The 26,057-nt window shown below is 40.8% G+C and overlaps 3 protein-coding genes across 6 annotated transcripts; all 3 read right to left on the minus strand.

The window, feature by feature from the left end:
* Positions 1-361: 361 nt before the first annotated feature.
* Positions 362-6,901, minus strand: ptrh1 (peptidyl-tRNA hydrolase 1 homolog). 4 transcript variants are annotated; one of them, XM_037777935.1, is made up of 6 exons: positions 6,800-6,901; positions 6,349-6,477; positions 3,506-3,725; positions 3,207-3,306; positions 2,729-2,774; positions 362-1,166 (listed from the first exon to the last, which is right to left on the minus strand). In XM_037777935.1, exons 2-6 carry the CDS (start codon positions 6,454-6,456, stop codon positions 894-896), a joined length of 747 nt encoding a protein of 248 aa, XP_037633863.1. In that variant the 5' UTR covers positions 6,457-6,477; positions 6,800-6,901; the 3' UTR covers positions 362-893. The 4 variants fall into 4 exon arrangements, with proteins under 4 accessions (XP_037633863.1, XP_037633864.1, XP_037633861.1 ...); XM_037777936.1 differs by having other exon boundaries at positions 6,349-6,474; positions 6,800-6,833; XM_037777933.1 differs by lacking the exon at positions 6,800-6,901 and adding an exon at positions 6,604-6,793.
* Positions 6,902-9,781: 2,880 nt separating this feature from the next.
* On the minus strand, positions 9,782-11,983 carry LOC119492972 (natterin-3-like). Its single transcript, XM_037777907.1, has 2 exons — positions 11,819-11,983; positions 9,782-10,899 (listed from the first exon to the last, which is right to left on the minus strand). Exons 1-2 carry the CDS (start codon positions 11,931-11,933, stop codon positions 9,809-9,811), a joined length of 1,206 nt encoding a protein of 401 aa, XP_037633835.1. The 5' UTR covers positions 11,934-11,983; the 3' UTR covers positions 9,782-9,808.
* A 6,322-nt stretch (positions 11,984-18,305) lies between these two features.
* On the minus strand, positions 18,306-19,458 carry LOC119492981 (natterin-3-like). The gene has a single exon (XM_037777919.1). The coding sequence runs from the start codon at positions 19,374-19,376 to the stop codon at positions 18,408-18,410; it is 969 nt and encodes a 322-aa protein (XP_037633847.1). The 5' UTR covers positions 19,377-19,458; the 3' UTR covers positions 18,306-18,407.
* Positions 19,459-26,057: the final 6,599 nt, after the last annotated feature.

Below are 26,057 nucleotides of genomic sequence, written 5' to 3' on the forward strand. Positions count from 1 at the left end.
CCCAAATCTGTGCAATTTCAGGGCAAAGCCAAAACCCTGTACATGTGAATGGTCTACATTTATGGCCTCACATCTTCTCTTACATGGTTGTGCGTAGATCGTACTCATCATGGCGTCCATGTCCAGAGCAGTAAGAACATCGTACTTTCTTAAAGCCATCTTCACCCAACTTCCATCTGATCTTGGGGCTTGAAGAAGTCATCCTGATGTACCACACAACAGTCGGGCAGGTTCTTGACCAGTCTGTTGGTGGAGGGTGCTTTTCCCTCCGTTGGTTACGCCGCCGATGCCTTTGATGTACTTTAGGATTTCGGGACTTTGCCTCTCGATTTACATTTTTAACAATCGCACAGATAACAAATTATGATGAAATCGGCTTTTATTATTGTTAAAATTGCCATGTATACCTCCAGCAAGGCTTCACAGTCCTCTTAACTTATCATTTCAATCAGAATAAATGTGTAGAAATCTTTAATCTGCGTCTCTGCGAGCTTCAGAAATGAACACAGTGACGGAAAACCGTGGGATTAATGCACCATTCACGTACAGTATTAAATATCATATCTTGAAATGTTAGATATCCTGAACAGATTCTTGGCTCCACATCAAAAACAAACCACAAAGTGGAAACTGTCATCATTTTTGACATTTGACAGAATAAATGATTTTTAAATAAATTCACACAGAGTTAGTTGCAGCTCTGCTTTTAGAGGAGGTGGTGGCATCCATCCATGTTGAGCTTATGGCCAACTTTCGTGGTCACAATTCAAGAAGAATCCTTTTTCCTGCTCTGTAGAAATGTGTTTAACTAAATACCAGAGAATAAATAGAGTCTCAGTAGAGATCCTCTCCTCTGTGAAGGTTCATGTTTTTGAGTTCAGGCACTCTGAGCTTCAGCTCTGAGCAGCAGCAGAGTTGTCAGCCGGAGAGGCCGAGCGCTCCGTCTCCTTCTCCTTCCTCGTCTGTGCTGCTCGGCTGCCCCCTGCTGGGGAGGAGGGGCACTGGGAGTCCTGCTGGGAGAGCTGGGAGAGGAGGAGGTCCACGCTCTGGACCAGAACGGAGTCCAGAACCTTCTTCTCCTCGGAGGAGAACCGGCCCAGGACGTAACGCTCCACGGACGTTTTCCCCGTCGGCCGGCCAATCCCGACCCGAAGCCTGGGCATCACCTGCGGGAGAGACGAGACGACGTGAGACACATTCACACAATCACCTTCAGGCTTTGTATTGAAATAAAATAAAGATTTCTTTGTCTTTTTGTCTTTTATTATATATATATTAATTATTGTAAATCAATTAACAATACAAAAAAATTACAGATATTGATCCAGAAACCCTCACAGGTACTACATTTAGCATAAAACAATATGCTCAAATCATAACATGGCAAACTGCAGCCCAACAGGCAACAACAGCTGTCAGTGTGTCAGTGTGCTGACTTGACTATGACTTGCCCCAAACTGCATGTGATCATAAAGTGGGCATGTCTGTAAAGGGGAGACTCGTGGGTACCCATAGAACCCATTTTCATTCACATATCTGGAGGTCAGAGGTCAAGGGACCCCTTTGAAAATGGACATGACAGTTTTTCTTCACCAAAATTTAGCGTAAGTTTGGAGCATTATTTAGCCTCCTTCCCAAAAAGCTAATATGACCGGACATTTTCGGACATTTATCAGACTTTTTTTTCGGGCATTTTTGCAAACTTTTCTCGGACATTTTTAAGATGTTTTTCTGGACATTTTAAAAAAAAAAATTCGGACATTTTTCCAACCTGTTTTGGACATTTTTCGTTTTTTTTTACATTTTTCATACTTTTTTCGGACATTTTCAGATTTTTTTCAGACATTTTTCAATTTTTTTCCGAAATCTTTCTGATTTTTTTTCAGACATTTTCAGATTTTTTTCGGACATTTTTTAAACTTGTTTTGGACATTTTTCAGATTTTTTTTTAACATTTTTCATACTTTTTTCGGACATTTTTAAGGTGTTTTTCTGACTTTTTCTGGACATTTTTTAAAATTGTTTCGGACATTTTTCAATTTTTTCCGAAATTTTTCAGATTTTATTTCAGACATTTTCTGATATTTTTTGGACATTTTTAGGACTTTTTTTCAAACTTGTTTTGGACATTTTTCAGATTTTTTAAAAACATTTTTCATACATTTTTCGGACATTTTTAAGATGTTTCTGACTTTTTCTGAAATTTTTCAATTTGTTTCTGAAATTTTTCAGATTTTTTTCGGACATTTTTCCAACCATGAGAGTTTCTCCTCGCCAAAATTTAGCCTAAGTTTGGAGCGTTATTTAACCTCCTTCATGACCAGCTAGTATGACATTGTTGGTACCGATGGATTCATTAGGTTTTCTAGTTTCATATGATACCAGTATCTTCACTCTAGCTTTTGAAAGCCCTAATATATGAATATTAATTTTGCTATGTACACTGAGCATCTTTGGCAAAAGGTTCCTTATGGATAAATACAGTTCTATCTTATCTTACCAATTATGGCTGGGCAATATATCGATATTAGGTCAATATCCTGATATGAGACTTCTATTATTCAATGGATGGATATCGAGGTATTTGGTCAAAAAATATTGTGATATTTGATTGTCTCCATATCGTCCAGCCCTATTACCAATAATCACTCTGGAAACAAGTGTTTACAGTAACTCCAAAACCTCCACAAACAACTTGCAGTGTTGTGTAAAGTTTAGTGTCACTTACATCAGTCTGAAGACAGTCTACACAGGAGCGGACTCCGTTATGACCTCTGTCAACGAGAAGAATTTGGGGTCAAAGTTCATTTTACATTCTCACAGTTTTTTCTCACACATCAAAATCTCTTTTCCACAAAATATTACAATAAACATCCCACAATTTCTTATGTTTATTTTCCGCTCTAACTAGCTTTGTTTGAGGCCCGAACTAGCTGCTAGGCAGATGTTATGCAAATGTGTTACTTGGTGACATCACCATGTCACGAGAGAAAAGGAGGGACTTAGAGCGAGGTGTTTCAGGCAGTTCAGGAGCGGTGTTTCTGTGGGGGAGAAGAACTCCCTCTGGAGTGGACTTTGCAGAACTTCTACATGCAAAAAAAACTGTATAACACACTAAAGGAAAGGGAAAAAGCACAAAAGCATAATAGGTCCTCTTTAAGTCAGAGCCAACCTGAGCTCACAAGAACATGATGAGAGAAACCGACCTGGCACTTCCTCCATGTTTGATGACCATTTTCCCCAGAGGTTTGTCCAGCTCATCGTGGACCAGCAGGATGTCTTCAGGCTTGACACCGTATTTACCAGCTGGAGAGGACAAACACACACGTTCATATTATAAATAAAATAAAATAAACACACAAACATCCTCACATATTGACACACGCACGCACGCACGCACGCACGCACGCACGCACCCACACACACACACCCACACACACACCCACACACCCACACACACACCCACACACACACACACACACACAGAGAGAGACGGTGACATCACCTGCTTTGGCCACTGACACCCCGTTGATGTTCATCAGCAGTCGGGGACGGAGCAGCACCACATGTGTTTGTTGGACCTCTGACATGATGACCTCACCGGACACATGCTTGTCGCCACGCCAACGGTCCGCCACGCCGAGCCGGGCGGCGAGCGCGCCGAGCACCGCCATGCCGACGCTGTGTCTGGTACCCTCCATCCCCGGGTTACCCAGCCCCACCACCTGTTACACACACAGAGAAGTACACACATCTGTAACATTCACGGCCTGCTCTGTCGTTTTTATGTTATTTTGAGGATTCTTAACTATTGAAACTGAAGAAATTATTATTATTATTCAAATTAATCGCATTTCTGAGGGCCTTAAGGTGCTCACAAAGTTGTTAAAGTTTGTAAACTCATCACACGTGGTAGAAAAATTGATATTTTTGGGTTCTCAGGCTTGGATTTGGCAAAATGGCTCACTGACACCAAATTGGAAAAATGTAGCCCCTCATTCAGGTCTCACCTACGTGTATAAAACTTGGTAGGCACATATAACATGTGGAAACGCATAAAAAAGCCTCTTGGAGGTATACCCAAAACACAACAGGAAGTCAGCCTTTTTTAAATAAATGTGCTATTTTTGCCCATTTTTAGCATTTTACAGGACGTGTGCTTTAACCAACTCCTCCTAGAGAATTCAAACTTTAGCCCCACTCTTTTTCATAACTCAGCATCCAAGATGACACCGTGCTATTTTGTACATGTTAACATTTTCTTTTACCGTCTCTTTTAAAGGGACTGTTTGTAACTTTTTACACGTATAAATCTACTGGGTCGGTTTCCAATACGCGCTCGCGTGTGGCTATGCTATTCAGACCACTTCCTCTGCCTGCCTGCCTTCACTCACACAACGCGCTCGTTCTCACTCCACCTCTCACGTGCATGCTGCTCACTCCACACTGCAGAAGAGTTAGTTTAGCTCTGAGAATATCTCGTGAATGTACAGGGGACGTTTGTGCAGAAATAACTGCTGCAGCTCCTCCAGACCAACAGAGGTTTCCCGTGTCTTGTGAAGTGACGGGGCTCCGCAGAGAGAAACGTTATCGTCTCCGACCAAAACTCCGGCGTCTCTCCCGTTCCCTCCGGCCGCGGTCGGGAGGCTGAGGCAGGAAAAGCCAACACTAGGATCAGCATTGATTCATGGAGAGACCTTCGTCTGGTCAGCTAACATTACTGCCAAGCAGCTGAAATATAGAGTGATATTGTGCTTTTAGCTGACGTGTGTCTCCTCACTGTTTTGAGTGATGCTCGTTCATGTCTATGTAGAGCGAGCACAAGCGTGAGCCTGACGCTGACTTTCGTTGACTTAACGACCACAGGTGTTGCTGTTAACAAGCATTTCTGAGAGTTACAAACAGTCCCTTTAAACTCGCTTACATATTTCTGTGTTTTAAATACACTTTGAAAAAGTGTATGAATTGTGGTATATAAATAAATGTGCCTTCATATTTTTCTTTTTGTCAACAGATCTCATGAAAAGACCAATATCACCAAAGAACATATTCTACTAACACATATTGTCTGGTTTCCCAAAGCCTTATATATGTTTAATCAGATGATTGAGCCACATCCAATGAAAAGGTTTAAAAACACTCTAAAAGAGAAATACCAATGGATTATCGCTTCTACAAAAAGCCGTGGAGAGTCAGCTGAGGAGGCTGACATAAACACACAGAAGAACACATAATACAGCTACTGCCTTGTACTGATGGTACTGATCCACTGGCAGCATCAGCAGCAGCTCTGTTAACACAACTACTATACACTACATTGTATTAGACTCTATGGCTGCTGCTGACACATTGCTCACATTGTGTTCTGCATCTAAACACTGAGCTTTTATTCATTATTTTTGCTTGAACAAACACACAATGAGAAGTTAACACAGTGGAGGTCAACTGACAGAGTCAAATTAAACTGACCTTTAAAAGGTCCCATATTATATAAAAGTGAGATGTTCATGTTTTTTTTATTATAAAGCAGGCTTAAGTCCTATATAAATACTGTGAAAGTATCGAACCACTCAATCCACAGGGAAATACACACAGCCCGTATTCACAAACTCTGCATTTCAAACAAGCCGTCAGGATTTCTGCCCATTCGTGATGTCACGAATATACAATATTTAGACCCTTGATACAATTTTAAATGTAAACACTCTAGATGTGTCCCAGTTTATTCCTGGTTGCAGTGTACTTGAATGTCATCAGCTGACAGGAAGTACATATGGACCCAAGCTGTTGCCTAGCAACGCAATTCTGTTGCAATTCCGTCAAAATGTGCTAAAACGGAGCGTTTGAGACAGAGGGTGAATACAGGCATATTCAGGCTGACAGTATGAGGAAAATAATGTGTTTTTTTTTACATTACAGCATGTAAACATGTTCTAGTAGAAACACAAAATACAAGTATGAACCTGAAAATGAGCACGATATGGGACCTTTAATGTAGCCTTGCTCAGCAGCAACTACATGGTTGAAGTAGTACATATCAATGTTTAATTCGGTGCCTACCACAGAATGCAGCACTTAATTTGAATTAAATTTATGCCGAATTGAAATGTGGTTTAGAGTGAACCAGGACGTGTATTCAAACTTATATTATGGGATGGATACTTTGTCCAATCAGCCAAACAACATTAAATTGTCAGATTTTTGAATGGAGTTTGGTGGGATTCGCCAATGTCAGACTGACTGGCGATTATTGGCTTAGTAAACTTATAATAGTCAAAGTTATTCAACTAATAATGTAGCTAAGGTGTAGTAGACAACATGTAGATGATGTGAGGGTTAAACACTTACCAGCCTTCGTCGGCCTTGTGTGTGTATTTCTGCTTCAACGCCCATCGCTGGAGTAAACGGCTCTCTCAGCCAGACTCCCTGAATGACTCTCGTTAAAAGTCGTCGCATTGTGTTAAAGTTCACCAGCTTCTTTAAAAAGAGAAACAAATAACGACACAATCTACTCAAAACTGTGACTCCTTTCAATCGGCTCATAAAAAAACACTGTCAGGTCTTGTCATTAAGTCAAAATCAGACTTTTTGACACTGACTTACAGTAGTGGAACACTTCCTATGAGAATGCCCTGTATGTTCCTTATGTGAATAGGCTGATTTCTCAATGGGATTCAATATATCTGAATTTTTAGCTATATATAAACGAACATATAGGCTAATAACACACATAGAGAATTTATGCACTTATTAAAATATGCTCAAGTCTCATGAGGTGACATTAGCTGGTTGTGCTGTCCTTCTCCTCTCACAGCAGTCAATGAGTGCTGTGAAGACAACACGAGTGAACCGGCTTCTGCTGCTCTGTTGGGCTGCAGCACCACCTAGCCTGGTGACTGACTATTACACTTGATTCTACTCAAAAACAGCATGCATGTTATGTCTTTCCAGAGGCTGTATTTAATAACAGAAACCACTTATTGCTGGTAAACTATTAGAAAACACTGATCAACAAACAAACAGTCATTGCAAAGTAAAGTTACAGTGCACCATCACCAACCTGGGAATGTCCTGATTGCAGTTTTTTTACAATTTTTTTTAACTTTATGTCAACAATAGACATGTACAAAGGAGTATAGGGAAAACAAAGAAAGAGTACAAAACAAACAAAAAAAAAACAAACAAAAAAAACAAACAAATTAAAGGGACTGTTTGTAACTTTTTAAGCATATAAATATACCGGGTCGGGACACATGCGCGCTCGCGTGTGGCCGCTGTACTCTCCTCCACTGCCTGCTCGCCTTCACTCAGACAGCGTGCGTTCTCACTCAGCTCGCTCCACCTCCACACGTGCATGCGCGCTCACTCCTCACTGCAGAAGAGTTAGTTTAGCTCTGAGAATATCTAGTGAATGTACAACGTGTCTCGCTGCGGAGCTCCGTCATCGACCCGCTTTTCCTGCTTCAGAGCCCCGGCACCGACGCTGAGGCAGTAAAAGCCAACACTAGGATCAGATCTAAATCATGTTCATGGAGAGACCTTCGTCTGGTCAGCTAACATTACTGCCAAGCAGCTGAAATATAGAGTGATATTGTGCTTTTAGCTGACGTCTGTCGCCTCACTGTGTTGAGCGATGCTCCTTCATGTCTATTTAGAGCGAGCAAGCGCGAGCCCGACGCTGACTTTAGTTGACTTAACGGTCACAGGTGTCGCTGTTAACAAGACATTTCTGAAAGTTACAAATATTCCCTTTAATGCCAGAGGAGTTCAATGTCCATTAATTTTAAGTCTTTTCAGAGTTCAAGAAAATGTACTTCCTTTAAAAATATTGAGAGACTTTTCAGCTTTTTGGTTTTTGACATTTTCAAGTAAGGTGCTGTACTGCTCGAGTTCAACAAGAAACCGACGAGAGCAGCAGGTTGTTCGGAGTCAGACCATTTCGATTTGTGGGTATGGAATTTACCAAGAGTAATCAGAAGCTGAATTATATAGGTAATGTTGCTATCCATCCCATAAAATACAAAATATAACATCTCATTAAATACGTTAATCTGTACATTAGTACTCATTTTTTCTATTTATGAAATTTTGCATATCAGTCCAAAATAAAGTCGAATGATTACAGTGAAAAAAAAATGAAATATTGTTTCTCGATCTGAATAGCAAAAAACACATGTAGAGTCTATATTTATTTCAAATCTTTCTAATACTTCTTTAACAGGGTGATTGGTCATTTGTTTAGAATACAACAAACCTTTTTCCACTGTAAATCACCCGTAATAGACGACCAAAAGAGTTCCGCTGCAGGAGGAGAACACAGTTCAAAACATCTGTAATGTATCTGTTAGTGCATGGTTTATTCAGAATGTTAATATCAGTTAACAGAACTAATAATGTCCGTTTCTGTGAGATTACAATTCTTTAAATTGAAGAGAACCTGAGAACCTGTGGCATCTGCTTCAACAATAATAGCATATTCCTTGGGTGTGACTGGTATCTTAAATCTTTGAAGAAATTCTGAATATGACATCACATTACGATTGCAGGGCCGGCTCTAGCCCTTTTGGTGCCCTGGCCGCACCGCCACCAGCAGCTCCTCTCTAGCCATACTAGCCAACCCAGCCTTTTCCAAGGAGACTCCCGTTTTTCCATTGCCCTCTCCCAGTTTCCTCCCGGGGTCACAGTTCTCCCGTTTCCTCCCGATTTGTACCCCCTTTTTTTCCTTTTCATTATCTCAACTTGTTTCTGGCACTGTGCAGCGTGTAAAGGTCCAACTGTTTCCCCGTTTCCACTCGGACAACATACACCGGCAGAAGAGAGCTGCTCGCAACCAACGCAACACAGTTTGAGCTGTGCTCGCCGCTGCACATTATCAACCCAAAGCTGGGCTTTGCTCAATGCAACAAAAAGCCGTTGTGGCGCAGCGCAAGCCGTTAGAAATAACTGGTTTCAGAGTGCAGTGGTGCTGCTGTCACGTTGTGTCTGAAAAGGACCTTCAGTGAGTGAGAGAAGGAGAGAAAAATGGAGAGAAAGAAATACTCTAGTAGGGGCAAAAAATTAATGAATGAATGAATACAAATTAGTGAATGTTAGTTTATGCCAGATATACTGTACACACAAGTTCATGCCAGAGGGGCGAATTATTCAGTTTTCTGTCCTGAGAATTAAAAGTAAAATTTGAAGTATTGAAGATTAAAAATGCTGTTGCCGTGTACTCATTATTTTGCCAAACAAAGTCTCTGAAACTCAAATTTTTATGGGGGAGGACCCCCAAACCCCCGCTTTCTTTTTGAAATCCTCCCTGTTTTTGAAGTCTCAAGGTTGGCAAGTACCGTAGCCCCGTAAACTGCAACACACATCTGACGTCACAATGGTCTTAAGACAAAAATTAAGATTTTTATTTTCATAAATAACTATTTATTATAATATAAATACAAAATTGTTCCTGATATTGTTGGCTTAAAAGTGTTTAGTCAGTTCATTACAATGAGAGTCACAGGAAGTGTCTTTCTGTCTTTCTTTATATATTTGTTCATTTGTTACCTCAATGCAGAAAATGAGAATTTTTTTATTTTTATTTGTATTGATGAATATTGATGTCATATCTTTAGACACAAACTTCAAGGAATTTAATGAATAGTTTAACCTTGTAGTAGTAAATTAAACTTTCAAGGGTCGAGTCAGTGACAGTTAAGTGTCCTAAAATATCTCAGTTAAAGGAAGACAAATAAAAAAAGAATTAAATTCTTGATTGTATTTTATTTTGAAAAACAGAGTTTTGTTCAATGTTTTTAAATGTGACTGATCATCAGTGTTGAGTTGGGGAGCAGGGGACAGCGTCAGTCACCGGCTGGCATCTCTCCACCACGGCGTTGATCTCGCCGACGCTCACGCCATCGTAGGTGCCCGTGATGTACGTCCAGTGGGTGTCTCCGTTGTGGTTGGTCCTGCTCAGCCTGCCGGTGAAGGGGATGTCGGCCGTCATCTTCCTGCCGTCCATCCTCACGGCGCAGGAGTGGTTGGGGGGGACCAGCAGCTCCACGGAGACGGAGTGACCGATGGACTCCACCGTGCTGGTTCCCTCCGAGAAGGTCACCGTCTGCTCCTTGGTGAAGTCCACCGTTCCCGGGCCGAGGATGGGCACTTTGGCCTTCATGGTGGAGACGGAGCCATTGCGGGTCTCTCTGCCGATGTCCCAGGTCTTCTCCACCGAACTGGTCTTCTCCAGTCTCACCGTCTTCACCACACTTCTGCACTCCAGGTTGGTGACTTTGGCGAGCTGCAGCGCCTCCGGAGGATGGTGGAACAGCTCCATCTGGTCGATGGCGTACTCCACGTGAGAGATGTGCTGGCTGTAGCCGTCTCTGTTGATGGCCAGAACCTGGTAGCTCTTGTACCAGTACTCATCACCCTCCCAGGGGAGGAAGAAGGCCTCGTGCTGGGTCACCACTTTGCCGAGACCGTACTTGTTTTTGCCCACGTAGATGTCTGAGTTGGGGCAGGTTTTGACGGCGTAACTCGGGACCGACCCGTACGAATCTTCAACCCACTCCAGGAACTCAAAGTGGTCCACGTTGACCAGCACTTCAAACTTGGAGGACGCGTACTCTTTGTCGGCGTACGGGTAATGGCAGAAGCTCCCTTTGCTGGAAGAGTAGAAGCCGGCCTCGCAGTTGACTTTGCACACGTAGTCGGTGCGTTCGGCGTAGCCGTTGAAGATGGCGACGGCGCCGCTTGGGAGGTGGCCGCTCCACGTCACCCACTTGAGGTTGGTGTGTTCACCGAACATGGGGAAGGAGTGCGAGGTCGTCTCAGTGTCTGGGATCTCTCTGATTTCAGGAGGTTGGATGATTTCCCGGGAAGGGACAACATCTTCCAGCGTGGGGTTAAGCCACGGCTCTGGAAAGAGGATGGAGTACATTCATTTAGAAAATACAGGATCAAATGAATATAAATAATCTATAAGAAAAACAGAAACTCAAACCCGTTTGACTCGCTAAAAGTTCAAAGAATTTAAATTTAATAACACAAAGTCGCTTTGTAAGCCTGTTTAACTTTCTATCCAATCAAATGCACAGACATCCTGCCTCCTTCTGATACAAAATGATTAGTTAAACGAGTCGCGCCTCTTTCACCTTTGGTTACATCAGTGACACCGTAACATTAGGCGATGTTAGCAGACTAGCAAGCGCAAACCAGATTTGACAATGACCACAGAAAATAGCCAAACCACGATCTTTTCCTAAACCTAACTAAAAGATCGGAGCAGAAATTGACACGTGCGTCCCGTGTTGCTGGATATTCGCAGGAAAAATACGTTGTTGAAAGTTGTGCTGAGCATCAAAAACAAGGGAAACTCGTGTTCAGATTAAATTTTGTGACTATTACAAGAACTAACGTGAGACTGTTGGAATTTTCAAGGATGCACACAACTGACAGATTGAGGGAATGCCATATAGACAACATGAGCCTCAATATTATATTTTGGTCAGCCACGATCATATATTTGCTTGTGGGTTTTTTCTTACCTCCGGTTCGGTTTCTTTGACTGTCCTTGCAGGATTACAGAAAAACTACTGGCCCGATTTCCATGAAACTGCGTGGAAGGGCGTAGCATGGGCCAAGAGAGAACCCATTACATTTTTGAGAAGATCCAACTCACAGGGTGGATGCACAAATTACCTTTTCACTTTTGTTAGAGTGCCCTTCTAGTTGTAAATATATCATGTTATTGAATTAATGCTAATTTGTATTAAAAAGCATCTGTTCTGTGAAAAGGTAGATATGTAACAAGCTGTAACAATACGATGTGACTCACTGCTGGGTTGTTCTCGGCCCTCGTGCTGCTGGGAGATGTAGAGCAGCGGGTCGGACTGCAGCGCCGGGCTGCAGAGCTGCAGCACCGCCAACACAACAGCCACGCACCACCTCATCTGGACACACACAGAGAAAACACAAACCGGCACGTCAGTATCACCGGGAACTCAGCTGGAAACGTATATAAAAGTATAAACTCTGGGTCAGGGTGGTCATGTCCTCCTTTGAAAGCTGATTAACCAGTAATAATATCGGGGTTATTAATAACAAAGGGAGCCAAATTGTGAGTCTGTTTAACTCACAATAGTTTAGTTTTCTGGCACAAAAACTCCCTGAACAATAGTTAAGTTTAAGAGTTTAAGTGCAGTGCAACTGGCCAATAAATACCGTATTAATTAGATTTAATTATTATTTGAAAAGCTTGCTCTCTCGTGGAGAGGATCGGGGATATGTCACATATTAATATATAAAGCTGAACTCTGTTGAGGATGTTGCAATGCTCCAGGCTGTCTATAGAGGGCAGTAAAAGATAGACGCTGCGTAATGCTGCTTTAAAAAGAAGTTTGTGATCATAGACGTTAAAGACTATAATAACCTTTGAGGTTCTGCTTTTAATAGCAGGTGAAAAACAAGTTCTATGTCAATCTGCATTTATGGTTGAGAGGTACAATATCCTCTGGTTTTGCATGACATTTTTAAAACGAGGGTCGTCTCAGTTACCAAAATGCAAAACAATTAAAAGAAATTAGTGGAAAGAAACAGCTCTAATATCGTACGACTTTATGATAATACACATGGTGCAAAGATTAAATGTTACGCTGCCAGGCTGAGTGCCAACCAGATGTATAATTCATTTTGTACATTATTTTTATTGACAAATTTTGGTGACAACATCTAAACCAAACAAAAATCAAAACCCATAATCCAACCTAATAATGCACACATCTGCACTAACTAAGCGAACCTTAGAGAAAATGATCTAAACCACGTGTCAAGGACAAAAAAAGCATAAATATCATTACGTACAGTATCATCCACATGTGATTGTTAAAGCCGTCCATCAATAGAGCTGTTTGAATGTGTTAAGGGAGAATTGAGGAGTCCTCTGAGAGTTATTTGATAAACACCCAGAAAACAAAGAATGATGGACAGTCCCAAAATAAATGCAGCAATGTACCATCATTTCATTCATTCATCACACATTGGAGACACAGAGGGGTAAAACATCTATGTAATAAGACTTTAGAATAATGAAAATGACTTTGAACTGAATTAACCTATGTCTGACCAGATAAAGACAGCAGTGTTATTAACTGGATGCCCCTTATGTATGTCAGATTATTATTATATAAGAGTTAATGAATTGTTATTAAATATCATTTCTAGTAACTAAACAGGCAATCATCAGACAGTGAAATGATGCAGAATGTCGTCATTCAGGTATAGAGAAGCAGTTTTTTACCTGGACAGGTTCCTCCTGCAGTGACGCTGCCTGCAGTATGAGCTGAGTTTTAAAACCTCCCTGCAAACTGATTATTACCCGCAATAAACAGGAGAGAGAGAGAGAGAGAGAGAGAAGCTGCAGCGGCTTCTCGCCCGTTGACCCTCGCGTTCAGTAATTTATCTGTAAAATACTATTAATAACCCTTAAACATAGAATAATGTTTTAACCACATGTTTAATAACCTGCAATTTTAAGGAAAAAACAAGTTGAATGACGATGGATTTCTGTAATTTTACATGCATTTCTTTATTATCGTGAACAAAAACAATCTGTAAAATATACCTCACATTTAATGCAAAATTACATTTAAATAAATCTATGCAAATACAATAAATTGACATTAAAAGTGTAACATTAATGTAATCTTACATTATGGTATTTGTAGTTTTAAGGGTAAAATTTTAAAGGGACTGTTTGTAAGAATCAGAAATGTCTTGTTAACAGCGACACCTGTGGCCGTTAAGTCAACGAAAGTCAGCGTCCTGTTGCTCACGCTTGTGCTCGCTCTACATAGACATGAAGGAGCATTGCTCAAAACAGTGAGGCGACACACGTCAGCTAAAAGCACAATATCACTCTATATTTCAGCTGCTTGGCAGTAATGTTAGCTGACCAGACCAAGGTCTCTCCATGAATCAATGCTGATCCTAGTGTTGGCTTTTCCTGCCTCAGCCTCCTGACCGCGGCCGGAGGGAACAGGAGAGACACCGGAGTTTTGGTCGGAGACGATAACGTTTCTCTCTGCGGAGCCCCGTCACTTCACAAGACACGGGAAACCTCTGTTGGTCTGGAGGAGCTGCAGCAGTTATTTCTGCACAAACGTCCACTGAACATTCACTAGATATTCTCAGAGCTAAACTAACTCTTCTGCAGTGTGGAGTGAGCAGCATGCACGTGAGAGACGGAGCGACAGAGCGAGAACGAGCGCGTTGTGTGAGTGAAGGCAGGCAGAGGAGCAGAGTACAGCAGAGACTCCGGTCCTGGAGACCAAAGCTACGGTCTCCCCCGCGTCCTCCGACCGCGGCCAACACTGTTTAACAGCTTCACCAGATACAACCAAGAGGTTTTGGTGCTTCACTGGAGTTTGTGTTGGAGTCTGAGTCTGAACAGCGTAGACACACACGAGCGCGCATGGGACACCGACCCGCAATGATTTATACGTGTAAGAAGTTACAAACAGTCCCTTTAAATCACTGCACATATTTGTAAATCTACAGACATTCCATTGTTTTATAGAAAAGGGAAACATCTGTAAAAATAAATACAGAACATTTCCTGCAAAATTACTTTTTTTTAACAGAATAGTAGAGACACCTCTTACTGACTCTTGGGATGCAGTTCGTTGTCTCTATTATTATAATTTACAATATAATTGTTTTACTTTAAACCCATCAGTGTTTGAGTGCTTAGGTCGGCTATAATTTCCACGACACACACATGCTAAATAATTAGATGTTTAGATTGTTGTCTTATTTCTGTTGAGTTTTTTAGCTTCATGAAGAACCAGAACCAGAACCAGTTAGTAACAGATAAGTTCTGACCTACTTTGTCCTTGGAAAACATCTACCGACCTAAAAAGACTATTCATGCTGAAAATGATAACAGGATTGTTTATTGATCCTTTCTTAGAAAGCAGCACTCCTCCCTCCTCCTGCTGTGAGTTTACTCTTTGAATGAGACTGTTAAAAGTGCTTCATAAATACATTTGCCTGGATTTAACGTCCCGTATCTACTGGGCGATACAGGATTGCATGATGTCCAAAGTGCTGTTGCGCTATTACTCCATTGATGACCAGATACTGCATGTTTAGATAAGCTCAGGCTGGGAACAGTGATTAGATCCCCCTGTAGTAGCGGGTCATTGATTAAGAAGGCCCTTGTTACGTAATGTCGCCGGCTGCCAAGATTAAACTGCTCAACGCGGACGTTGCTCTGCACGCACACAGCCCTATCGCTGAGAATCGCTGATATCGTGGCCGTCTTTGTGTGCGTCCTTGAGACAGAAAGTTATTATCAATTTATTTCTTTAAGTCTGAATGAGGAGTCTGTGTGAAACAAAGGTCATTAAACCACACTGTCACGGCCTTCAGCCGCTTCAGCATGCAGCTGAGAGAACTGGTCATTCATGTGATGAGAAAACGTAGTTATTCAGATTCAGGGTATTACTCAGATCTGTGTACAGCGAGTGTGACGAGCAGCGATGTTGTTATTCTCTCTGATCATCTGATTCAGCTGATTGTACGTGAAACAAGGCAAGTTTTGCTCATGAGGATTTAAAAGTGTCATTTGTGTGCTGGAAAACAGAAAGTGTTTCTCTTCTTTCCTAAGTCACTGCTGCAGCTTTTTTTCCAACATGAAGTGAAGTACAAAAACAAATAAACACAGAATAAGTACAAATTAACAATAATGAGAGCGTGTACTTCAACACGGCGATGCTTTGAGCTAAATGATAAACTCCCCTTACGAAAAACTAGTACACCTCAAGTTTATTTTATCAAGTAAACTGAAGACAAGTTCAAGTATATTTCCCAAGTATACTTTATGTAGTAAGTATACTAATATCAATGTACTAGTAGTATACTTGTAAGTAGTAGTATACTTGTAAGTGTACTACTTCAATACTTCTTGGGGCTAAATTGGCCCACATTTTAGTTTATAAAAGTACACTTTTAAGTAAATGTAAGAGTAGTAATCTTTGAGTACACAACTAATTTACATCCAAGTTGTATTTTGTACTGCAACTATACTATAATATGAACTATACTACAAGTGAACTTATAGGTATGCTGTTAGTTTACTAATTATATACTTGTAGTCCACTTTTTAGTGTTTGAAAGTACACTTCAAAGTATATTCTCAGTAAACTACTAGTTTAATAGATTTTACTGCAAGTGCATTTGTACGTTTTCTTTAACTTATAGTACTTAGCCAATGATTTATGCATTACATAATGCATCACCTCCACAGTGAACGGAGAATGCAAAAACGTAGAAAATTCTTCATGAATTGAAGTAAATTAATATCAAAACATCCGTCTACAAACTCTCACATCCCCTAATAAGCTACTCTATCAAAAAGTAAGCATAAGCCAAGTATACTTAGAGTGTGTTCCAATCCACGTACTTCCAAAAGTACACTTCAATGTAGTGCACTCTGTGAACTCTGTACTCACTTGAGTAGTGCGTGTATTTCAACGGGTTAGGGTCGTCTCAAATCGAATACTCTGCGGCGCACTGACCGGAAATGACGATCGCAACATTTCACCGCGGCTCGCTACCCGCCAAAATATCTTCTGAAAAAAAATGAAAGCAGAGTGGAAATTACGTTTCCAACGTCGTCGCCTACGCCTACGATGTATCCTCCTCCTCCTGTTGGCTGAAAATGCACCGCTATGTTTACGTATTGTATTGTTTTATTCTGTTATGTACGTCTGTTTGAATAGTGGTCGTGGTCCCGCCCCTTCCGCTACGTAGCCAAGATGGCGACAGTTGAGTGTGGAAAGTGTCCAGCGTTCCACACTCAACGATCTGACCGTTTTGAGTACAACATCCGGGTACTTTGAGTGCACTGCATTTTGCCGTACTTCCCAGTGTGAACGCACTTATGCACTCAAGGTAGTAAGTGTAAGTACAGAAGTACGCGGATTGGAACACACTCTTTGACTTTTCTGTATACCTGTCAGTAGAAGCCAAGTATACTGAAGTATAAGTTTGTCAAGTATATCTCAAATAAGTACATAAAAAGTAAACTGAAAGCATACTCTCTTATTTTAAGTTTAAAAGAAGTACACTAATAGCACACTTCAATAAACTTCTTGTTGGTCAGCATGCTAACGTGCTAAAATGGCAATGCTAACATACTGATGTTAAGCAGGTTTATAATTTTCACCATCTTAGGTCAGCGTGTTAGCATGCAAACATTAGCTTATTAGCTCCAGTACAGCTGAGGCCAATGGGAATATCATTTGTTTTGCAGATATTTGGTTATTAACCAAAGTATTGGACACATTATTATTTTGATGATGTTGGTGCGAGTCAGAAAATCCGATAGTTATTGAGATATTTTAGTCAGGACCATTCGACCAACATTGCCATCCCTCTTGAGAATGAAACATGCAATGAAATGTATTAAGAACCATATTCATGCCATCAGTTATGCTTCCATACTTGGAAAGAATACAAATGGAAAATTATATAAAATAATAAATAAGTAAATTATCATAATATTTTGGAGGTTTCATTGCAAGTTAATCCAAAGACTGCAATAGTTTGAGCAATCCCTGCAGACATTCAAACTTGCTGAATATTCTTTTAGAAATGGAAAGCAAACTGCACCTTCCACTGGAGAATATACAAGGAAGTGTAAAAAAATACCTACAAAAACATTAGGAAAACAATCCACCCACTACTGGGAATCCATCCCCCTTTTATTATTTATTCACCTTTCATTTCTTTTTTTGATGATGCATTACTCTTTCTCATGTTTTTGTTTAATCCCTGCAACTACATTTGTATTTTCTTTGCAAACGACTAACCTCGTACGTCTTTTCTTGTTCTATGACATTGGTTAATATGTTTGGTTTGTCAGTGGGAAAAATAAGAAGTTTCAATAGAAAAAATTCTGCACACTTCTTGCATGTATTATTTATTTAGTATGGAAAATGTCTATCTGCAAAGTAACCAGTAACTCCAGTAATAATTGTATTCAGGAAAACGGTACAATATCGTGCTCTGAGCTGTAGTTTAGACAAAGTTAAAAGTCTCCCAAATTAGAAATGCTCAAGTGAATTTGAAAACTTTTACATACAGTAAGAACTGAGGAAATGTACTTAATTGCTCTGATGTTTGTGTATGTTGTGAATCTGAATTCATAAAATGGTCAAATGTGAAGAGAATGGAAGTGCCACATGATTTTATTTTGAAATGCATTTTCAACATCGAAAATTTTCTTTTAGACACAAAATGACACAAAAGATATTTCCCATTTACCACACAACACGTGTATGGCATTATTTTTATTGTGACATAATTTGCCTTCAATATTAGGTGTTCAAAAAATATGTTTTGGTGTGTTTTCCTTCAGTCTTTCAGGGGCATGGCAGGGCGTCAGGTACGGGTTCACAGCGGTCCACCACGGCCCGGACTTCTCCGATCTGGACTCCGTCGTAGGTCCCAGCGATGGACGTCCACTGGGTCTCTCCGTTGCGGTAGGTGCGGCTGAGGCGAGCCGTGTAGGGGATGTCGGCTTTGATCTTGCGTCCCTCCATACGGACTCTGCAGGAGTGGTTTGGCGGGATGCTGAGCTCCACGGACACGGAGTGGCTGAGCGACTCCACCATGGTGGTTCCCCTGGAGAACTGCAGCGTCTTCTCACCGCTCAGCTCGATGCCCCCGGAGCCGATGAAGGGGATTTTAGCCGTGATGCTGCCGGTGATGCCCAGCATGGTGGCTCGGCCGATGTTCCAGGTGGTCTCCACCTCTGTGGTCTTGGAGATGGTGACCGTCTTCGTTACCGTCTGGCACTCGTTGTTGGTGACCCCGGAGATGCGCATGGTCTCCGGAGGATACTGGAAGATGGCGACATCATCGATGGCGTACTTGACATCAGAGATTTGCTGGGTGTAGGCATCCCTGTTGATGGTCAGGACCTGGTAACTCTTGTACCAATACTCATCACCTTCCCAAGGCAGGAAGAAAGCTTCAAACTGGGGAACAACCTTGCCGAGACCGTACTTGTTCTTCCCAACGTAGATGCCAACACCTGGGCAGGTCCTGACTGAATATTGTGGCACTGAACCGTAGGAGCCCTCCTTCCACTCCAGGAACTCAAAGTTGTCTTTGTTGGCCAGGATCTCGAACTCGGGGGCGTAGTACTCTCGGTCGCCGTAGGGGTAGCGGCAGTAGGGGCCCAGGCTGGGGTTGTAGAAGCCGGCCTCGCACTTGAACTTGCAGACGTAGTCGGTGCGCTCGGTGTAGCCGTTGTAGATTGCGGCAGCTCCGTTGGGCAAAGAGCCGTTCCATGTCAGCCACTCCAGGTTAACGTTGTCACTGAACATGAAGGAGGAAGGTAGATCCTGCTGCTGCTCCAGGTCAGCTGGAGTCAGAGGACCCGACACTGCATTGTTACCAGTCGGTTCAGGCACCCGACCCTCCAGCTCTAGGTTCAGTAAGGAAGCTGTGTAAAAGAGACAGACAGAAAGTTTACTTATTTAAAAGGTACTATATGTAACAATTTACATGTATTAATTGCTTTGTATTGCCAATGTGTGAACAGATTGTAATGTAACTTAAAAACTGAGACCTTACCCATCTTTCTCAGTTGCCTATAACTGCCTGTGGACTGATTTCTATGTAAGGGACTCGGGATAGTTTTACTTTTTAACCTTAGCTGATGAAGTCATTTGCAAATGGCAAGCTATTTGGTATCATGGAGATTGGGCATTACAGATAGGAACGGTGATATATGATTGTAATGTATTGTCACGTCACTGGTTTGGCTGATGCCTAGGATGATCGCTCGCACCTACGTAGTGCGAGCACGTACACAAGCAACAGGATGCAGAGTGCAGTTCACTTAATGGTCTCGGGTGTCATTAATAGCAAGGATTTTCTGAAAGTTACATATAGTACCTTTAACCACATAATGAATAATTCATAGTATTAGCTTAGCACGAGTCAGAGGACTTGACACCAGGGACCAGACTGTCTGGAAAGTCTGGAAAACATATACTTCAGAATAGATATAGCCTGCGTGGTTAAGGTCCTGACACACCAAGCTGACGGTCGGCTGGCGGACAGTTTGGGGCCGTTGGCGAGCGTCCGTCGGCCTAGTTTTTTCGCTGTGTCCCGCACCGTCTGCTCTTGTCTGAGATTTTTTGGCCAATTCAACATGTTGAATTGGCGGCGCCCGTCGGTTAGTGAAATTACTCTGATTGGCGTTTCAGCTTAAACGAATCAGGGCTGTCCTCGGTCTTCCGGTTTTGAATGACAAATATGGACTACTGTGACCTGCTGGTGTGTAGAGTTGTTTCCTCTCTGCAGGCGCAGAACGTACGTGGTAGTTGGTCGTCGGGTGTTGTCTTTGCGGTGTGTTCGAGTGCAACTTTTTGGCCAAGACAAAGGCAACATGAGGCGACCCCACGGGTGGCCTTCGACGCCGCTAGTTCTTTGATGTCAACTTGGTGTGTCCCCACTTTTAGGTATATACTACAAGTGTAACCCAATGCTACTGTTTGAATTTGTTAATGTCACAAAAGGATGAAATATATGAAATGTTTACCTTTTCTGTGCTGTGAGCTCTTCTTCACGATGTCCTGCAGACTGGCTGAGGACAGAGCCAGCAGGGCCGGCAGCAACAACACTGACAGCTTCATCTGGAGACGAAACACAAAATGTTATCTCTTCCAGTTGGTCTTGAAAAATGATCTGAAGTTTACACATTAGAGTGGAACACTAGAGACAAAACCACCGAAATACCAAATGGGTCCAAATCTTTTGGGATACAATCAATATATTGGAATTGCAGGAATGATCTCTTAAAATTTACGATGGAAAGGCGGGACTCAGGGAAAAACTTGCAATTACAAATCTGTCTGCTACTTCAGCCATGGATTTATCAACACACAGTTGTTGCTGTTATTTCAGAGCCATAGCCGGGGCCATAGATTCAATCTGACTGATGTTTCAGAGCCAATCAACAACATTTTTCTTTACTTAATCCAGACATGCACTTTGTTCTCCAAGATAAGAATTAATTTCATCACACAAAATAAATAAACATGACAAAGAACATGCCATGACATAAGCATCACGTATAAATCCAAAAGCAGTATTTTTTTATATAAGGGAAAAAAAACGAAAACGAAAAAGCAGTAATAATTGACTACAATTGATTGAATATGAAAATATTAAATTATATAAGAGTACGAAAACCAGTTAATACAGATTGATTACTAGAGACTATTGCCACTTGATCATGATCACGTCTGATTGACTGGAGGTGAAAAGAGACTGAACAGCACTCACCCTGACAGTCGCTCCCCACTGAGTCCACACAGCTAGTCACCTCCAGGTTTATACGTACCGGTTTATGGCTGAACCATAAAGCAGAGAAAGTTCACACATGACGCTTGAGCGCCAATGTGTGAGCGGCGAGCCAATGCCGATTTGGAAAATCAGTTCTAAAGTCATGTAGTGTGAACTAGGCATTGGGAAACAACACATTCTCCCATTGACAGCTAATGGAAAACAGCTGCTGTGACATTAGAAAGTAGCCAAGTCAAATATGATCCAGTGGGGATTTTCTTTAAAAAAAAAAAAAAAATAAGAAAACCACAAATATATACATAGTTCACATGAACAATGAGGACTTTTTTTTCTTAATTTACAGGTGCTATTGGTTTTAAATAAACCAGGGAGTGTATCTTTAAAATAAGGGAATTGTGCGGGTAAGGTAGCTGGTTTGAATCCCCAAACTGGTGTGTCAGGTGTGTCAATGAGCAAGGCATTTTAGCCGCAACTGCTCCCGTCGAGCTGAGAGCATTCAAGGCTCTGGATTGCACCAATTGATATTACTGATCAGCTTCCAGATGTCGTAGTTTTATGAACAAGATTTGCACTTTTCTCTATAATTTACAACAACGGTGCCGTCGTGTTCGTGCTGATCTCAGGACCCGTTGTAAAACGAGGTGCAGGATAAGATGTAGGATTATTAACGAGTAAAGAAAAACACGCTGATAAGGCAGTAACTTATCAGTTACCTCGGCCCTCCAAACTATCACGCTGTATCAATGACCTTCAGTGTATCAGATGTAGTCATTAAAAGTGTCATCTGTTCTTCCAAACTACATCTAATAAACTTTGAGAAATCTCCTCAACACGACCACAATAAAGATTTAATCAGCATGATCATGCTTCACATTCAGCGAGCCAAGATGGACCCGAGTTTCTTCATGGAGGATTGCAACTGTAGTCAGCAATTTCAATACTGATTACTTTGACAAAATAACCTATTACTGATTACGAGCTTTTTCTGGAGCCTTCAGACGGCTCTCATGGTCTTCATCACTGGATTGAGTTTGCTCAGTCGTCATGGATACTGCTCAGTTGTCATCATGTGACCCAAGATGAAACTTTTATATTGATTTCTTAGCAAGAAATAATTTTACTTTCACACAAGTTGAAGTATAAGAATATTATTTGTGAGTATTTCTACATTTAAATTGACATGCGTGGATAAACTTTAGGTATGTAATGTGTAATATAAACATATGATCCTGTTTACCCTTTATTAGTTTATTCAAGTGTGCTATTAGTATACTTATTTCAACTTGGAGTATATTTTCAGTTTACCTTTTATGTACTTATCAAAAATATACTTAAGTATACTTAGCTTATACAGACAAGTATACAGAAGATTACAAGTATACTTGGCTTATACTTAATCTTTTTATTGAGATATACTTAAAGGGACTGTTTGTAACTTTCTAAGTGTACAAATGTAGCGGGTCGGGACACATGCGCGCTCGCATATGTGCGCTCGCGTGTGGCCCTGCTCCTCTGCTGCTTGCCTTCACTCAGACAGAGTGCGCGTTCTCGCGTACTCACTCCACCTCTAGATGTGAACGCGCGCTCACTCCACACTGCAGAAGAGTTAGTTTAGCTCTGAGAATATCTAGTGAATGCACAGTGGACGTTTGTGCAGAAATAAATGCTGCAGCTCCTCCAGACCAACAGAGGTTTCCCGTGTCTTGTGACTTGACGAAGCTCTGCAGAGAGAAACGTTATCGTCTCGTTACCGACCGGGTGCCGGTGTCTCCCTGTTCACTCCGGCTGCGGGCGGAGGGAGACGAGTTTCTCCTGCCTGAGCCTGTGCTGAGGCAGGAGAAGCAAACACAGTATCAGCATTGATTCATGGAGAGACCTTCGTCTGGTCAGCTAACATTACTGCCAAGCAGCTGAAATATAGAGTGATATGGTGGTTTAAGCTGACGTGTGTCGCCTCACTGTGTTGAGTGATGCTCGTTCATGTCTATGTAGAGCGAGCAAGCGCGAGCTCGACGCTGACTTTCGTTGATTTCACGGCCACAGGCGTCGCTGTTAAGCAGCATTTCTGAATCTTACAAATAGTCCCTTTAAGTATACTTAGCTTATAGAGACAACTATACAGAAGATTATAAGTATACTTGGCTTATACTTTTCATTCTTCTTATTTTTTTCTTCTTCTTATTATTATTATTATTCTTATTTCATCTTTTTATTGAGATATACTTAAGTATAATGAGGTATTCTTGCCTTATAGGCCTACAGAAAAGTGTACTTGGCTTGTAGTTGTGCTTACTTTTTGATAGAGTAGCTTATAACAACGGATGTTTTGATACAAATTTAATTCATCAAGAATTTTCTACATTTTTTAATTCTACGTTCACCGTGGAGGCATGCGAGAAAAAAATATTTATTTTTTATCATCACAAAATTGTATTTATTATCAAGTCAAATAGCAAAAGGAGCAAGTCTCTCTATGTAGTACATAAATCATTGGCTAAGTACTATAAGTTAAAGTACACAAAGTGTACAATCATAAACTAAAAAGTGGGCTACAAGTAAAGTACACTTAAAAGTATACTTTTATAAACTAAAAGTATGGGCCAATTTAGTGTTGTATTATTACGTATTTGGGGAAATATACTTGAACTTTACTTCAGTATACTTCATGAAATAAACTTGACGCATATTTACTTTTCCGTGAGGTGTGCCATTACTGCACTGCTGTATGAGATAATAGGTTGTGGACTAACATGCCAGCTACAATGTGTGGAGAGTAATTAGTGATCTTTCATCACCACCTGCTGGATATCTGAGATATTTCAGCTCAGGGCTCATTTCACTGAGCTTTGTAGCCTGTCTCAGCTTTTTAAGGGGAGATTCCTTTCTTTGAACTTCCTCTAGTATGACGGAGTATTAGGGCCACAAAATCTGAGATCACGAGAATAAAGTCAGAATATTCTAAAGTAGTAATGTTACGTGTTATTTTAGAGGGGAAATAGTGTGAAAATGAGGAAGCATCCTGTGAAGTTAGTTTAGGTTTCACAAATAACCAAATACTTCATGTTTTGGCTCATCAGCACCACGTTATCATCAGTATCAGGACCTGGAAAAGATTGTGAAAGAAACAGAGTTTATTCTGAAGAAAGAAACACACCGACCTGATGGAGGAAACTGACTCTTTAGAGGAGGAGGAAATTACTTTTTTCCTCTTAAAATTATGTCTTTATTCTCATTAAATTACGAGTTTTTTCTCGTAGAGTTACAACTTTTTTCTTGTAATATTACGACTTTTTTCCCGTAATATTATGACTTTATTCTATTAAAGTTATGACTTTATTTTCTTAACATTACGATTTTTTCTCGTAAAGTTATAACTTTATTCTTGTAATATTACGACTTTTTCTCGTAATATAATGACTTTATTCTGGAAATCTCCAATATTTTTTCTCCCTTAATGTGGCCCTAATACTCCGTCCAGGGACTATTTCTTCTGCAGAAAGAATTTATAACTGTCCATAGTGAGGTATATAGATAATCCAGAGTAACTGGGAGAGTTTCTTAAAAGACAAGTTGCTGTGGAATCATTTAATCATTTAAATGATTCAACTTCTTACGAAAACGGAAGTTAGGTTAGAAACTCCGGTTTAATTCCAATCCGTTCCTACACCCTCCAACTCCATCTGTAGTCACACTCACAGCTCAATGAAGCACCTTTCTTTAAGGTGGAGGGTATAAATACAGCGGAAAGCTTCGGGATGACCTTCCCTCCCTCCGGCAAGGAAACTTTAAATAAATATCACAATCAGAAATACTTCATTGATCCCATTCTAGAATATATATATACATATATATATAACTTAAGGAATCCATTGGTACCCTTTTTCGTCTTTTTTAGGCGGGTACAGGAGGTCTTTAGGGGGAGATAGCAGGTCAACAGTAGATGTCACATAGAAGTGATGAACATCATCTGAAAGCAAACCTGAAGATTAATTTGAGATGCAGCTCAGCACTGTGTGTCAAGCTGTTCTAGTCATAAGTCAGAAATAAAACTAGAGACCATGTCCCTAAAAGAGTGATGGAAGAGGCACTATGTAGCCTACTTGACATATCGTGATGAATTGTTTTCCAAGCAACAAATGAAATTCCTGAAAAAATTGCATTTAATATTTCATTGTTACTTACGAAATATGTTCAAAGTGTCACTTGCAGTGTTGGATATTAACAGGTTACTGAGTCTCTTTTGCAGTTCTATTGTCTTTAGGCTAGAGACCAAATTTTATTGTTATTCCACAAAAGAATTATCATTGAGAAGGGCGGCGTTTATGGCAATAGTTGCACACTCAAGTTCTGCTATTTCCCTGTCCTTTCGGTTCAATTTAAATACTCAGCAGCAAGTAGGCAGATGGCCAGTGTTGGGCAACTTAAATGTAAATATGTGATCAGTTATTTGTTATTTACTTTATTTATTGCCTTCCCTTCAAAATACTAACATTCATTTCCTAATTATGCAGTAGAAGAACCGGTTACATACCCGTTACAAACCAGCTCCATAAAAAAGTGCTCTTCTTAATAAAATTGTGTCTCATCATCTTAAATTTTTATGCTCACACTTCAACGTTCAAGATGTTACTAACCCTAAAGACAATAGAACTGCAACAGAGACTCAATAACCTGTTACTATCTAACACTGC

This window comes from Sebastes umbrosus, chromosome 8, assembly GCF_015220745.1.
Source record: "Sebastes umbrosus isolate fSebUmb1 chromosome 8, fSebUmb1.pri, whole genome shotgun sequence".
Lineage (NCBI taxonomy): Eukaryota > Metazoa > Chordata > Actinopteri > Perciformes > Sebastidae > Sebastes > Sebastes umbrosus.

Excerpts from the sequence above, each read along its gene's own strand:
- ptrh1 (XM_037777933.1), bottom strand. The coding sequence starts at position 6,732 with ATGTGTGTTATTAGCCTATATGTTCGTTTATATATAGCTAAAAATTCA. Across the intron at positions 2,775-3,206 it reads AAACATGGAGGAAGTGCCAG|AGGTCATAACGGAGTCCGCT; the intron begins GTCGGTTTCTCT and ends TCTCGTTGACAG. Across the intron at positions 1,167-2,728 it reads TAGACTGTCTTCAGACTGAT|GTGATGCCCAGGCTTCGGGT; the intron begins GTAAGTGACACT and ends TCTCTCCCGCAG.
- LOC119492972 (XM_037777907.1), bottom strand. The coding sequence starts at position 11,933 with ATGAGGTGGTGCGTGGCTGTTGTGTTGGCGGTGCTGCAGCTCTGCAGC. Across the intron at positions 10,900-11,818 it reads GGGCCGAGAACAACCCAGCA|AGCCGTGGCTTAACCCCACG; the intron begins GTGAGTCACATC and ends TCCTCTTTCCAG.
- LOC119492981 (XM_037777919.1), bottom strand. The coding sequence starts at position 19,376 with ATGTTCAGTGACAACGTTAACCTGGAGTGGCTGACATGGAACGGCTCT.